Here is a 16,565-nt window from a genome sequence, read left to right as displayed (position 1 = left end):
TTTTCGGTTTTTATGAAAATGGCGGATGGAACGAAGGATGGTCATTTTCCAGGTCATTTTCAAGAATTATTTCGTGACGAGCTTCATGCGGTCTGTTCTTGATTATGTGTGCACATGACAGGCTCCAGACAAGGATTAAGGAAGCCGGCAAATGAGTAGCAATCGTCAAGCTTCCATGCCATGTGTTTGTGTCAAGGTCACATGCTTCGATTCTGGTCCATATTTAGACCGAGGGGAATACCCTAATTTAAATGCGCCATTTTCCGTGTTTCCCTCTCTGCATTTCAACAATGTAGTGAACGGTATCAAGTATTGGTCTCTTCCCGGATTATATTGTGATTTGATGCGATCAACTGCAAACAATTACGTTCGTCAAGTGCATTTCGATCCAAGTTTGGGCTTTCCATAACCAAGGGGCGAATTCATACTCATGGAAACCACGAGCTTCAGATCGTTTCTTCTTCGAGTATCAGATGATATCACGAAGGAAAAATTGGAACAGATAAAGTACCTCTGTTCTGATGACATCCCGGAGAGAGATTTAGAAATCATCAGTTCTCCGTTGCAACTCTTCAAAGACCTGGAAAGGCGTCAAATGATAGGAATTGACAACTTATCATTTTTACAAAAACTATTGACGGACGTGACGTGTCTTCAGTTGGTGACCAAAGTTGACGATTTTATCTCAAGACGAGAGGTTGAGCTGTTTTGCTTAAAGACGCAACGTCGACAGGTCAATCGCCAACAAGAAATCCGAAAAAATCCAAAAGTCGAATGCGTGCCGTTGTGTGGAGTTAGAGGGATACACCCTCCTGACTGTATAGAGGGATCACTTGTGACAAGTGAGTATGGAATATTTGGTAATGTACACTTTTCAGATTAACTGACCCATTTGTCACAATATACACCAATATAACTCACATAGAATAGTTCCCCAACTCTTGATACTTGATAGGTTGCAGTGTTACAGATGGAGAAGCTGATAATCTAATGACTGGGCGATGTTCCTGTTTTATTCATCCCATTCTCCTGATCAGAGAAAGCCAGGAGGTAAATGTGGTCTTTTCCTGTGCTTTGGTAGATTGTTTTACTGTACTGTACATATACTTTTCAAACAATTCCAGGAACTGGAATTGTAAGCAGTGGGTGGTCATAAAGTTTTGGAACTGTACATCCCACCTTTTGTGATTTGCACTTTTTATAGGAAAAAAAGATTAAAAAAAAAAAAAAAAGGGGGGGGAAAAACAAAGCCAAACGGAAAGCGGGGGGCATAACCAATCTACATGTTGGTAAGGGTGGAGGTGGTGGGGGGAGGGGGCGGGGGGGGGGGGTGCAGAAAGCCAGGTTAACTGGGGGAGAAGTCTACAGGAGGTTCAAAGGCAGGGGAGAGGGGGGAAGGATGCCCACAGTGGCAAGAACTGAGTGAAAAGGGAATATTGTTTGTAACATAACACAGTGTTTTAACACAGTGTTAAAACACAGCAAGGTGGGAACTCGATTAGGAAGAGTTAAAGGTGGCAGCATGGGAAGTAGAAAGGTCAGACCCTCCAGTCCCCTCCCTTATATACATTTGTACTTCTAACAATAATTAATTTACGATAAACAATGCTTCAAATGAATTTTTGTTTTTTAAATTTCTATGTAGAAATTTACCTGCGAGTTTCCCTTGAGCTGGCTGCTAAAGGTGCTTGGGTTGCAGGAACTGCCTTTATACTCAAGAGGTACATCAATGATCCTGAAACTCTGGTGTGCTTGTTTGCTTCTGTTGTCTTACCATCAGGGATTCTTGTAAAGTACCTCTGTGAAGGTTCAGTTATCTGTGTTCTAGAAGCAAATGATCTACAGGGCTTAAAAGAGCTGTGGCAGAGATATGAAAGTGGCAAGCTTCGAGAAGCATTGGAAGAAATTTTGATCACAGAGGAGCTAAGAAAATTAGCAGTAGGCCAGGAAATAATATTGAATGTGGATCTAGATGAGAACATGTACCGTGATGTTTGTTTGGAGCTCATGGTGACTAATAGGAAAGGTAAGGGATTTCCGTCCTTCCCTAATTAAGATTAAGTGAGTAAAATCTCATTCTTGTTTTTGTCAAGGAGATACGTTATGACAAGGGAAAATTTAATTGCAATTTAATTGGCTGGTACTATTTTGTGGGCCAACAATAAATGCTGATTGTTAAAAACCTTTCTGTGGCCATTGTTCTGGAAATTTGTCAATACAATTGATTTTTTTTCATAGTTGACCAAATCTTCAAAGCTGTTGAGCAGCGGCCTCGCAGTTTATCTGACCCAATTATCAATCAGATTAAAAAACCTGACAGCACCTTCCAACATGAGAGTCTTCACATTGTTGCTAAGACAGAGAGAAAAAGACGTCTTGATGCAGAAAAAAAGTTGGAAAAACTTGTTGCTGGTCAATCTTTGGAACTACACTTTCCTGAACTTCAAGAATACATTGACAAGAATTACCAAGATGATACTGCAGCTGATGGTGCTAATGAAAGTGATGACAACTCATCTACAACAAGCACTTTGGATGAAGGTAATAAGTTTGTTAAATATTTGAAAATTTAAAAGTTTTTACAACAAAAAACTCTAATTAATATTGAAACCAGTTTGCTTTTTACAAGTACAGGTATGTCCCTTTGTCTCATGTTTTTAAAACAAAACACACCCTGTTATCCAAATGAAATAAAGGAAAAATTATAAAAGGGGTCAAAAAGACAGCTAAAAAAATCAAAAACAAAATAATTTAAAAACTAATCAGCATTTATTGTTGTGAAAAATTGGGTTAAGAGCTGTTAAAATATCACTAAACGCTGTATGAAGCTGGGTGTTGCAGATTTTTACTCTCATGATGATCAAATAGATCGAAAACGTTTAGTGATATTTTAACAGCTTTTAACCTTAAGTTTTAATATATTTTATCCGCAAAATGTACAGTACTGCTACGCAGGCTAGTTCTTAGCTTTTGTACATGAACTGTTTTAGGGATCATGCCAATTTTTGACATGCACAAACACAATATCATTTTAAGTCTTACCATCCATTCCTTCATAAATGGTGTCCTCCTATATATTTTTTTGAAGCTGAGTGTTGTCTTTGTTGTGCACATGACCTAGACAGCTGAGAGGGCAAATAACTAATTTCAGCCAATCAGAGTGCTACTACTACTGTTAAGGTTGGTCTGGTGATATGGCCCAGGGTCTGGGCCAATCTGCTGGTGGCTGGCCAGTGACTAGCTGTCAAAAGCAGGGGGGAGAGGAGGTTGTCCCTTTTGACACATTGGCCTAGCTAGACTTCAGTTGTTTTGAGTGCAATTATGTATCATTTTTGACTGTCTGCCTGGGCACTAATTGGCCAGTTGTTGAACATTGCTTGATGGTTCTGTGTTGGGAAGGCACCCTGCTGGAGTGGTCTGGAGTGGCACATGTCATGTGAGCTCATAACATGCCAATCTCTTGCCAGCCGGGGAGGAGCTAAATCAAGGCCAAGGGACTTGTAGAGCCCTTGAGTGGCATGTTCTTACAAATCCAGTAAGACATACACACATGTATATACTGTTTAATAAATTATGTGCTACAGTGTATGTACTTTATTTAATATATGAAACACTGCAAGACTGAGCATTTCATCTCATTTCCAAACACCGAGAAGAGAATTGTAAATACCATTCACAGCAGAATATTTTTGACAAGCTTCATATGGTATTGGAAATGAAAAGACATGCTCGATTGTTTGATAGACACTGTATCGAAACTAAAACTAAAGAGATCAGGAAATGGAGAAATAAAATTGTAAAAATATATACTACTTAAGATCAGATTTTCAAACTACAGGTGTATCCTCACGGTAATGGTTTTCTTTGTTTTAACTTGATGACATCATTAATGAGTTTGAGAAATACTATCATGTGTAAAAAAAAAAATGTAAATGTTGTTTATAGTGGTCATGCACTTAGCTTCATATCTCTTCGAGATAGCTAGTTTACAGGCATGCCACTGAAACAGAGGAAACAAATATTTAAATGAACATAACAAGGTTAAAAATCCCAACTGGCAGGAGGCAGACCAGTTGGCTATATACAAAGCGTGATCGAGGATTTGAACTCGGGACGACCGAGAAAAAAATCCAGCTAGTGGCAGGGGCAGGTCTTGAACCTGGGACCTCCAGATTACAACACAAGCGCCCTAAACCACTTGTGGTTTAAATTTATTTTTGGTTTAAAATGTTTCAAACCAGTTTGATTTTTATTTCCTTTTGATTCAGATTCAGATTATGAATACCGGTATGCTCAAAACAATGCCAAAAAAGATATCAAAAATATCAACTGGTTTGAAAAATTTTAAAGCAAAGATAAATTTAAATGACATGGACACCGACAGTAAAGTTCTGCATTTTTTGTTTTATTTAAAGAGGAGGTGCTTGATTGGGAAGATGAAAATGATTTGTCAAAAGAGTTCTGGTCATCAGTCAAAGGCAGTCTGAAGGAAAAGGTAAACAGTGGCTGATGCTTTGATGTAATTCCAGAGTGTCATAAATTCCTCATTTTAAAAAGGGTAAATTACCAAGGCAGAGTGGATTCTTTTATCTTGATACTCGGCATTTTTTGTACACTTTTCAAAATATGCTTCCAAATTCGAGAAGAATAAAATTAAACCAACATGGTATTCTATTGTTGAGATGACTATAGCTTGAAGAAAATGAGAGCAAGTACATGTAGCCTACATGTAACTGTTGGATAGAATTTTTTGTTTTACTGTTTCTCAATAAAGGTTTTCATAAAGAACTCTAAAGAACTGTTAAGACCAATTAACATACATATATTAAATGATAGAAAATGAAAAAAACAAAAAACAAAAACTAATCTTTATTCCATTTCAAAAGTTGTCCAACTCAGTGAACTTTAAAATATTTTTTAAGCATTCAACTTACATTCATGGATTTCCCATGGCGTCATCAGACAAAAGTTATGAAGAAAATTTATTTAATTTTTCCAACAAAAATTAAGCAACATTCGATAGTGTACTACTTACACAAATGCAATTTATAAGATCTTCAGAAAATTATGTCAAACCAATTCCTAATTAAATGCATCGATTTGCAATAGACCACAGCTACGTACAAGTCATGTAAGCCAGGTATTAAAAATAGTTATTCAAGCAGTTATATGAAATAAGAGATGGAATTTTCAGTTGCTATCTTCATCAACAGAAATGGTCATATTTTGAGGATGCTGTCAAGAAAACATTTGCTGATAACCTTAAGCATGAAGGCACTCCACTGATAAAGAAATTCCTTACATTCCTTGCATATGTTCTAAGAGTCAACTATGGTAAGAGTTTATGGATTGTTAAGGGACTTGGCCATAATGGATATCTATTATTTTACTGTAAGATGATTGGTTGCATGACTAAGGTGATATTTTGGTAATGGTAAATTGGCCATTTCCGAGTTAGCCTTTGCCTCTGTTTCAAAACGAGTCTACGTGCGAAACCATTCATACGAAAATGAGTTTCACCTACAGGTCCATTTTCATGCAAAACAATCTCATTCTCATTTGAACGGTTTCGCACGTAGACTCGTTTTAAAACAGAGGCAAAGGCTAACTCGGAAATGGCCTATTTGTTTTTAGAAGATTCAACAAATCGGACAGAATATTTCTCTTGTTTGTTTAATACCGATTCCTAACTTCAAGTACGTACATCTGTAGGGAGTATAAGGAATTCTATTCCAGGTGTCACTAACCTTATTTCTTGTTGAGTAACTAACCTTATTTCTTGTTGAGTAAGAACTATAATTTGTTCTGTTTTATATTTTGTGAAAATTGCATGAGTTTCTAATACTATAATCGTAAAGCATGGATGGGTTGATGACTGTCATGTATTTGGATGGTATAACGTACATTAATTCCTGTGCTTATCACTTATTATTAAAAACTAGCAATGGTATATTGCAATTCCTGAGTTTTGATTGGTTAACAGGCAATGGTATATGAGCTCATATACCATTCACCACAAATATGATACTTGATACGTGTCAACGAAAGTAGCTGGGGAGCTCAAATGTTGCAATTCTTTGGGCGTTTTTAATAAAACAATTATTCCACTCGCGCTTGTTGTATATGAGATAGTTATAGCTAACTCGGCGCTTCATCTCGTTGGCTATTAACCATTTCATATCCATCCCGCGCTCATGGAGTAATTGTTAAATATCTTCAGCTGGTATAAGATTCATAGGAATTGATCTTTTAATAATTTGCAGCGAAGAGGGCATCGGAAAAGGTCTCCCTTCACAACTTCATCAGGCTGACGAGGTGGTTTGGGCCATTCACTAAAGGACCACAAGGCTCTCTACAGAAGGTAATATTATGTAAACTTAATTTAAACACGATAATAATTAAAGCTAAAAGCTTGGGGGGTCGTGTATTTAAATTTAACTCTGCTAAAGATTAAAATTACAATTAAAATATCTAAAACTACAATTCCCATATTTACAATAAAAATTAATCATTTAATTATTGTACTAACTAGAACTGTTACTAAGTTAACTACTATATGATTACGATAAACTAACCAGAAACTAATTGTATATAAAGTCATTATGTCTGTGGCGGGTTGTTAAAGCCGACAGGGCGTTAAAATTAAAATCTTTAAAATAGGCCTTATTTACAACATGCTTTCTCAGCTCGGAAAAGCTTGAAAAACTTTTATGTTGTTCGTGGTATAAAACAAAATAAAAAATGTTGAATAAGGTTTACTGATAGGGAAAATGACTAAGCTCATATTAAACCTTGGTGTTGGTAGTTCTCAGTATTGCGCAAATGTGAATAGTTACTATGTATGTGTCAAAAGTGTAGTTTTGTTGTATTATCATACATGTACATGTATATCTTATGCCTACAGTAATTGGATCTAAAGCACAGATCTGGATCTAAAACTTGACGTTGTGCTCCTTAATACTATCTTCCATTTTCTACTGTCTTCGCTTGTAGCAAGTTCTTCAGTAATTTATGTCATATAACTGTTAACTGTGTTGAAGTTTCTTATTTATAACTTATGTTTAGTTGTTGTTCAATGTTGATGTTTAGATGATTCATCTAATGAAAAACTCAGCTTCTATCGATTCTGATGGTAAGAGAGTGAGGTACGTGCAGCAATTTCTTTAAATATGTCATTTTCATTTTATTAAAGCTGCGAACATGTGTTATAAAAATAGTAGGTGGTTGCTGGGTCGGTACTGAATGCGTGAAACGTTTCTTACGTTAAAAACATGTACTGTACTATTTTCTCGATTTACGCTCCCGGCGTTTATTTCAACATTGCCCTAGTGGACCCACTGCGCCTTTATTTGACTCATGCAGTTTATTCGAGCCCGTAGTTTAATAAACAAAGGGTTTTCTACATTATTTTTGACAGACTTATACATTTCCATTACAGATACAGCTATTCATACCTCAAATAAATGCTTGAGGGGGTATTTACAAATATCTTCGTTGGAAACCCGGCGTTTATTCGAGAAAATACAGTACGTTTTAAGTTTAGAACATTCTCTTCTTTTTACAGCTGGTTTGCTGGATACATGACAGAACAACAGGCGAAAGAGAAGCTACGAAATGAGAATGGTGGAGCATTCTTGGTCAGATTTAACACTCCTGTTGGGTTTCTGCTCTCGAAGAAGTCTCGTGATGTTAACAGTGTAGTTGACTTCGCCATTGAGGCAAGTGATTTTAAATCTTAATTGGCGTTTTGTACACTTTAATTCCAAAGACTGGTCAACATCTCATTTCTCTTTTCAATAACAATAATTACATTGCTATGCAGACAGGTGATGAGAATATATAGAATCATTAACAACGTGATACATGACTGATTTTAAGAATTGACATCAATAGAGATGGATATCATCACATCACATCATGTTTTTTTTACCCTCGGATTTCAGAGAAGCTTGTACAGCTTTTATCTCCGAGCATTTCAACAGTACACAGCACATCATGGGCAAAGACCAGACCACAACACCGGGAACTCCATGCCCTACTCTTTACGATAAATGTGTGGGTTCTTTTACGTCCCCTGCTAACCATAACACTGAAGATACAGGGGGCGGGGCCTACGGTTTATCGTCCTTATCCGAGAAGACTAGAATATCTAACCATTTGCAGATGTCACTGCAAAGACTGCATATTATATTCTCCTCAGTTATTTTAAGGCCCTGAGTGTTGGTCCGGTCTTGGACTCGAACCCGAGACCTTCCGCACGGTAGTACGGCGCTCTACCAACTGAGCTAACCGGTCGGCGGTTCAGATATCAATCTGAAAACAGAATGATGATCTAAGCAAAGGAGGAAAAATCGCAAGTGTGTCGCTGGCTTTATAGTTCAAGAGTTTATGGTCCCACTTCAAGTAGACAAAGCGGACCAATCATTGAGGAAAGAGTACCACTTGTAGTCCTCAGGCTTGCCAAATTGACAAACCACTGAACTTTTTGTTGAAAAGATCAGTCTTCGGGTTATCCTAAACAATTAGACGGCTCGCTCTCAGTTTCTGTCGACTTTTGGTAGTTGACTCGGGTTTTCACCACTAGTCAATGATCGGCCCATAGAAACCTCGCGCTTGCCGTCTAATTTTTTAAATATCCATCTTTGGAATGTTGAAACCAAATTTGGTAATTTATTCAATTCAGGCCGAGTACATGTTAGTAAGAATTTTTAATATAGCCTGTTGGACTTAGGCTCTTCCCTTTAACATCTAAATGTCCTTCTTTTTCTTGTTTCTTTTCGTTAGGTCCACAAGGATACAGGGCATGTGAGCTTTGGTGATCGTGTTTTCGACGATCTTCCCTCTTTGGTGAAGGAATTGCAGAAATCATGGATGACAGATCTGCGGCCTTTCTATTCAACCGAGGGAACTGGGACAGACTCCCCAGCTCAAGAGTCTTAGCTTTTAGTTACTTAGCAATACCGATAACAATCATTGCACGTGCATGTGCAATGCATGGGTAATGGAACATTTGGTTCCAGCTTAGTGAAGCAGCCTCTAAAGCTTTTCCTTTACCTGTTTCCGTTCCAAGAGCGATCAAAAGCTTTTTTCTTCTCTTGTTATAAATACATTCACTAGCAGACGAATACATTGTTAATCGATCTGCACTTAATTGAAATTACACTGTCATTTGAATAGAAAAAAACAAAAAAGATATATAAAAGCAATTAATTAGCTTAATCATAAATAGCTCTTGCAGAATTTACACCTTGAGAAAGGAAAAATCCCACGAAGTCCAAAGCCTGTCGTTATACTGTAGTGCTTAACACAACCCGGAAATGAAGTTTGTTTGCTAAATTAATTTCTCTTTCTTTTCGATGACAACGTCATTTCAGTTAGGTGTATTACCAAATTCTAAAAGCTAGGTGAACAAATATTTCAAGCTTGGAACATTGAGCGAGCGTCAAAGATGAAGGTTCACCAAACTACTTTATTTTATTATCGAGGGTAGATTTTATTGTTAGTCCGGCTTTTCTTTTTTTTTTTTTTTTGCATCCTTCCAGGTGGGTTCTGTTTTAGCTCATAAAAGTAAGAAAAAAATAACAAAAGAACTTAAACGTCGCGTCGTACTTACACTACAAAGCAATGTTAATTAGCAGGAAGTTTGATAATGACTGTGGAAATGTATTACAAATTTGTAGATTTCGAACAGAGCGGCAATCGTGGTGCACACGTTAATTCCAGCCGGTAAGTATTAAAGGTTACAATAATAGGCAAAAACAACCTTTGTAACACAGAAATATACTTTTGGAAGAAAAAATTTTAATTGAATAGCAAAGTTAAATGATTTTAAACGAATTTCGATGTAAGTTTTTCTTAGAATCGCTTTTAAATGCTTTACTAACCAACATACAAGATCTACATGAGTAAGGCACACAAAAGACAAAAAACTGGATATAAAAAAGATACAGAGCAAGGAGAAATACATTTACATTTACAAGAAAACTGTAAAAGGTGCTTACACTGTATCTGGTAATTAAGACGTATAGTGTTTAACTAAATGAATTAAGAAAAATGGTACACAATTAAAATGAAGTAATAATTTACAAAAGAGAAGCATTATCTCTTCTTAGTTATGATGACTCATTGATATTTCTCGATTCTCCAAATAGTCCAAATTTCTATTTTCCAATGAATTCCTCAAATTCAATTTCTTTTTCAAAGATTTAACTATGAAACCAAGATATACCTTTATAACAAGACAACGTCATGGCGAATTGGCATTGTAAGTAGGGGTGTAATATAAAATCGGGTTCGTTGCAGTATAAGCATTTATTATCTTTTTTAAACAGTTGTTTAGATTAGCATTTTAACATTTTTAGAATATTTCTTCAACTTGTTGTTTTCTTTTTACGATGTTTAAATTAAGCCTCTAAATGAGATTTACTGATACATACAACCTTGTTATATTTAACAGTAAAGACCGTATTGTGAAAAAGTATTCTTGTCTTTGTTTTTACTGTCCACAAATCCGCGGGGGGAGCACAAAATCACAAAACTTACACCAGATGTTTACATTAAACTACAAGTATTGGAGAATCAATAACCCACCCGGCAAGCCTTTATGGTTTGTCATAGACTTTACGACAAGATAAAAGCTGGGCAACATCAAATCCATTTGACGGGGAACAAAGGCTATATCGATTGATGGAAACGTGATGTGCAGCTTAATTTAAAAAAAAAAAGAAACAATGGTGAATTTTTAAAATGAACATATAGTTGAAAAACTGTGAAAAACTTGTAAAAGTCTTATACAGCATGCAGTATACATATAGAAAACAGGTAAAGGAGAAAATAAGTAAAAAATGTTGTATGTTAATTTCACAACACTACTTTGACTAATAAAATAACTCGTCATCGCGATCGGCAGTTCACAGGAACTGCAGTTTCGATACACCTTGTAGAAATGTCAACCAGGGGGGCCGGCGGGAGTGGGGGATATGTACGGCGCAAAAGGGTATGGTTTTAGAGCCGTTTTGGCTTGAAATAGGCTAGTGTAAAGATTTTGACCATTTTTTTGTTCTGAAGCACGGCATGGTTTGTGCACTTGCATTGGTCTGGAATTGGGAAAGGTTCCTGGTCTGAAATACAACATATAATTTTGGGTCAGGTCTAAAATAAGGTAGAGTAAATCATACATTTTGGATTCAAAACGTATTTCGAGAAGTGCGATTCAGATTAAACACCGTTTTGTCTTTTTTTGCTTTTCGGTTATAAAAAGAATGTTCAATTGTTAGCATCAGTCTTGAAGTGTACCCAGCCATTCATCTTGTATGTGGATGTTTTCTCAACATATAATATAACGATTTTAAACTAAAACATGTTGATGCAGGAAAAATCTTAAAATAGCTGTTTCAATCATGTGTGATTGTAACTTTAATTTACATTAGGAATTTTTGCACCTTTAGCAGATGTCCATAGTTTACTGAAGAATGCGGAGCTTTTAAAAGTTTTCACTAAAAACTAAAACCATACCCTTAGGCTAAGTATTTTTTTAAAGTATAAATAGTTTTTAGGTATTATTAATTGATGTCCTCAATTAACCCGCAAGGACTAAATGTTTCGATCCTGTGTGATTGTAACTTTAATTTACATTATGAATTTTTGCACCTTTAGCAGATGTCCAAAGTTTACTGAAGAAAGCGGAGCTTTGAAAAGTTTTCACCAAAAACTAAAACCATACCCTTAGGCTAAGTATTTTTTTAAGTTTTAGTAGTTTTTAGCTATTTTTAATTGGTGTCCCCAATTAGCCCACAAGGGCTAATACATAGACACGGAAATAGAGTTTTCACTTTTTTTACCATCTAACAAAATGATTTCAAGTTCAAATTGCAAAAAAGTTGATGCTGAAACAACCTGGAAATGACATGATTGGTAACTGTAATTTAGAAAAGGTTTTAACATTTCATTTAAATCTGGAATGACCTTTAATACCACTGTATTCCTTGTGGTTGTAATTTTAATTTGTGTTAGACATTTTTTGCATCTTTAACAGATCAGTTTAAAGCATTTTTTTTAAAAAACGTCATCAAAGGTTGAAGTGTACCTACCTCTTCGTCTTATATGTGGACGTTTTCAAAAAGAAATCATTTCAAGAATTTATTTTAAAAAAAATATGTTGATGCTGAAGCAAAAGCTGTAATGTAGACATAAATTTTATAGCCACTTTTACCAGCATGTAATTATCTGTTTTACTGCTTGCCTTACTTCCTTTATCTTCCCGCAGTAAAGAAACGGGTTAATGATCGAGTTCAAGTAAATCAAGGTCCCAGTGCATGTGCCAGCAATAAAAATGGGCAGAGGTGTTCCAATTACTTTAGCCATGGCTTCAAGTAAAGAAAACGGAAGATAGCAAATAGCCAGCGTGAAGTGGACCCAGAGTGCGCTATACACTGTCGATTTATGTCTCAGTTCTCGTTGGAGCTGAAAGCTGTTTATTTGTCCTTGACTTTGATCCCGTATTCTACGTCGTTGCCTACGGCGGAGAATGAGGAATATGCTGGAATAACTGTAAGCAGAGATGACAATGCTTAGCAGTATCACCACAGCGTTCGCTATGAAATAACTGCGTATGCTTATTGAATATAGTACGGACAAGGAGATGCTGCTTATCCAAAACAAAACCACTACTACTTTAACCCGATTGCTGGTTACAGTCAGACTATACTTGGATTTTGATAACAGAACAAGCAGTCTATCCAGGCTTATAGCAGTCATTGTTAACAAAGACACCCCACACAAAGTCGTGCTTGAAATGAATGTCAAGTATCTCATCAGGCGACAAAGGTCCGAACGTCCGGTGCTAATCAGCAACATGCCGACGGCGAAAAGTGGCTTCGACACAATACCAACACAAACATCACTGACTGCTAAAGAGCGAAACAGGATTCTGGAGGGGGGCGATAGAGTGTACGCCTTTTGAAGGGCAACCAGGATAAGAATGTTACCACACGATGTAGCTATGGAAAGGGTCATATTTACGACAGCTGCGGCAAAATACCATGTAAAAAGCTGTTTTGTTTCGCTCGGCATCGCCTTAGCAATCCAGGAACATACAGGTTCATAATTGTAGCCCTCCTCGTAAATATGAGCGCGCGCGGTGGAGTTGTTCATTTCTGGTTTACCATGAAATGTTTGCTTATGTGCTACAAGAGTTTTTTATATCGTACATAGATCACTCATCAGTACCCACGCAGTAGGCTTTCGCAAAAGCAGCAGGTTTTCAAGGCTATAATAGACATTTTTGCGCCTTTAGCAGATGTTCATAGTTTACTGAAAAAAGTGGTGCTTTCAAAGGTTAGCATCTGTCATAGGACCTCGGGGGGGGGGGGGGGGGGGGCGGCGGAGACCTTGTTGCCCGAAAAAAAAAATGGCATGGGTTGAGAGCCGAATAAACAGGCAAAAGAAATAGACAACAGAACGTGCGTTGAATTAATCTCGTGACGTTGCCCAAAGATGTCAATGCACTAATCCTTTTTCTTCGGAAATTTCGAAAAGCTGGTTGCAGCTTTTTCTTCGGAAATTTCGAAGCTGGTTGCAGCTGAATCATGCAGCGGAGACCTTGTTGCCCGAAAAAAATGGCATGGGTTGAGAGCCGAATAAACAGGCAAAAGAAATAGACAAAGAACGTGCGTTGAATTAATCTCGAAAAGCTGGTTGCAGCTTTTTCTTCGGAAATTTCGAAAAGCTGGTTGCAGCTGAATCATGCAGCGGAGACCTTGTTGCCCGAAAAAAAAAAATGGCATGGGTTGAGAGCCGAATAAACAGGCAAAAGAAATAGACAACAGAACGTGCGTTGAATTAATCTCGTGACGTTGCCCAAAGATGTCAATGCACTAAATCCTTTTTCTTCGGAAATTTGTATTTATTCACTTTAGTTCAGCAAAAAATAAAAGTATTTTTGGGAGGCAATTTACATTGTTTTTCCCCCACTTGAATGTTATTTAAAATGCGTGAAACATTTAGAACATGAACGGGTTGAAACATATTGTTGAAAGTTTTGAGCTCATTTGAGTCAAAGGCATTAGCTTCCTTACATTTGTAACCGTATCGCAGCTTTGTTTTTGGGTCCACCGCTCGCAAACGTTCAAACTATGGAAAAGCTGGTTGCAGCTGAATCATGCAGAATTTGCGAGAAAATCGAATATGATTATAGCAATTTGCAAGAGGAAACGAAAGCAGATTAATGAGAAATTTGGACTTTGAACCACAAAGTTCGGTATATTTCCAATATTTTTTTTCTGTTTATATAATTCTTCTTGATTGTAATTTTTAGATTTGTCTGCTTATTTTCTATTTTTTCTCTGGCTTGTTGCCCGAATTCGTAGCGTTTTGCCCGAAAAATTTTGGCACTGGGGGGGGGGGGGGGCGCCCCCCTCGCCCCCCCTCGTACGCCTATGGCATCTGTATTATCGATCTACTGTAGCCTTTAAATATTTATTGAAAACCTTAAAATAGCTATGTTTCGATCCCTTTTGATTGTGAATTTAATTTACATTTATAATACACTTTTTTGCACCTTTAGCAGATGTTCATAGTTTACTGAAGAAGTGGAGCTTTCAAAGGTTGGCATCTGTCTTAACGGTCTAAACGTGTACCTAATGTAGCCTTTAAATAGCTATTTAAAACCTTAAAAAAGCTATGCTTCGATCCGTTTTGATTGTAAATTTAATTTCCATTACACATTTTTTACACCTTGGCAGATGTTCATAGTTCATGTTCATAACATCTGTCTTAACGGTCTAAACGTGTACCTAATGTAGCCTTTTGTGTAATTTGAGGCGTTTTTTCACCATTTAAAGAGTTAATTGAAAGAAATTTGATGCTGAAAATAAAAAAAGTTGCATGACTGTAACTGTAATTTAGAAAAGGCTTTAACATTTTTGCGTCTTCAAAGACCTTTTGTACCGTTTTATTACTTGGAGTTGTAATTTTTATTTGTATTAAACATTTTTTGCATTTTTCGTAGATGTCTGTAGCTTTTTTTGAAAGAAAAAAAGTCTTCAAGTGTCTTGAAATGTACCTTACTTCTCTTGTTATATATGTAAGTGTTTTCAAACTGATTTTAAGAGTTTTTGTATTTTTGATGCTGAAACACAGAAAAGCAAAAACTAACGATAAAAACTGACGTTTCGGTGTCGTCGTGACGCCATTAGGGAGCTTTAGCAAACTACGACGGCATCGTGCCCAAACAAAAGGTTTAATGAGCAGAATAATTGTTGGCTTGACACTAGAGCTTGTAAGTATAGTATTAGTGCACTTGAAACCTACTCTGAGTGTGAATGGGTAAAACATTCTTACTTGAACTTTACTTAGTTCAAACAAGCCTAAGTACGCCGCCAAGTATGATCTACACCACACATTTGAGAACACGCTTGACCAAAAGGAAATGGAAGCCAAATGAAAGCGATGTGCAGCAGTGCCACGAATGGCTAATTTTCGAGAATTTAAGCTGGCTCTAAAAACTGCACAGATGACATATTTTTAACTTTGCAAGAAGTTATATCGTAATGCTGATTGTTACTTAGTAATAATATTGGGAGTCACCTAGCTCGTTTGTGAGTTATAAGCACTTTAAGGTTAATTTTAAGGCCTTTTTAACAGGTTATGCTGTTGCTATGGTAACCACTGATGTATATATTTTTTTTAAAAAAAAATCCTTTTGTTGGTATTTCATAAAAAAAAAGGGAAGGTGGTTCGACTGGGTTTTTGATCAGTTTATTTAAAGTGTTCTATTTATGACCAGTGTTATATTGACATCGGAGTTGTCATAGCAACGCAATGACGTCATTTCCTTGCTATGACAACTCTGTTATAGCCTGCAGAACAGTCATAACAAATTTTCATCTTTATTTAAAACAACTGTGGTGATTGTTTTCAAAAGTAATGTTAATGGCGACGTAGTTAATTCAGAAACTTATGATGTTTTGCCCTTAAAAAATCCAGTCGAACCACCTTAAATTCCTTAGTTTTTACACTTAAAAATGACAAAATAGTTCTTCTGTTTGATTTCAGAGAAAAGCATATAACAAAACTGATCTAACAGTGAAGACGCCCACGGAAAAAAACACAGTTAAATGCATTTTCTACTAAAACATCCTGTGAAACATCCTCCTGATGTTTTTGTTCGTAAAATGTGTTCATTACCTATTCATTTTTTTTTAAAAAGTGACACCAAATTTTGGCGAAATTGGCATGTAATTTAAGTGTTGCCTCTAAGGCAATGGAAGCCAGTAGTCAGTATGTTATTTCTTAAATACATATGTGCACAACTGAGTGCGCAGGCTATAAATAAGTAACCTTTTATTCCAAGCCTGGGTCAAACAAATCTTTCTTAGATTTCGGAAAACTTTCTTTAGCGAGGGAACCGTAATCGGGGCCTAGTTTATTCAGCACAAGCTTCTGGCGCCAGCAGGAGCTCATTACTAATGGGCTCCTGGCGCCAGGTGTTCATGTGGCTGCAGACATTTCCTAAAAAACGCAGGGCTTTAGAAATGCAGTTCAAGATTACATCAGCTGGCAATGTT

At 36.6% G+C, this 16,565-nt stretch overlaps 1 protein-coding gene and 1 pseudogene across 2 annotated transcripts; one reads left to right on the top strand and one right to left on the bottom strand.

Annotated features, from left to right (window-relative positions):
* LOC144644071 (uncharacterized) lies at window positions 1–10,811 on the top strand (annotated as a pseudogene). Its single transcript, XR_013569023.1, has 10 exons — window positions 1–842; window positions 956–1,050; window positions 1,646–2,026; window positions 2,239–2,541; window positions 4,416–4,495; window positions 5,214–5,334; window positions 6,264–6,361; window positions 7,090–7,145; window positions 7,565–7,718; window positions 8,785–10,811. The product of XR_013569023.1 is annotated as an uncharacterized LOC144644071 (transcript).
* Window positions 10,812–12,207: 1,396 nt separating this feature from the next.
* On the bottom strand, window positions 12,208–13,152 carry LOC144642288 (5-hydroxytryptamine receptor 1B-like). Its single transcript, XM_078501260.1, has one exon. The coding sequence runs from the start codon at window positions 13,150–13,152 to the stop codon at window positions 12,208–12,210; it is 945 nt and encodes a 314-aa protein (XP_078357386.1).
* Window positions 13,153–16,565: the final 3,413 nt, after the last annotated feature.

Source organism: Oculina patagonica, chromosome 2 (genome assembly GCF_052425735.1).
Source record: "Oculina patagonica isolate OP01 chromosome 2, crgOcupat, whole genome shotgun sequence".
NCBI classification, from domain to species: domain Eukaryota; kingdom Metazoa; phylum Cnidaria; class Anthozoa; order Scleractinia; family Oculinidae; genus Oculina; species Oculina patagonica.
Note: the sequence above shows the minus strand (reverse complement) of the source record. Positions and strands in the feature narration are given on the sequence as shown.

Coding starts and splice junctions, on each gene's coding strand:
- LOC144642288 (XM_078501260.1), bottom strand. CDS start 13,152: ATGAACAACTCCACCGCGCGCGCTCATATTTACGAGGAGGGCTACAAT.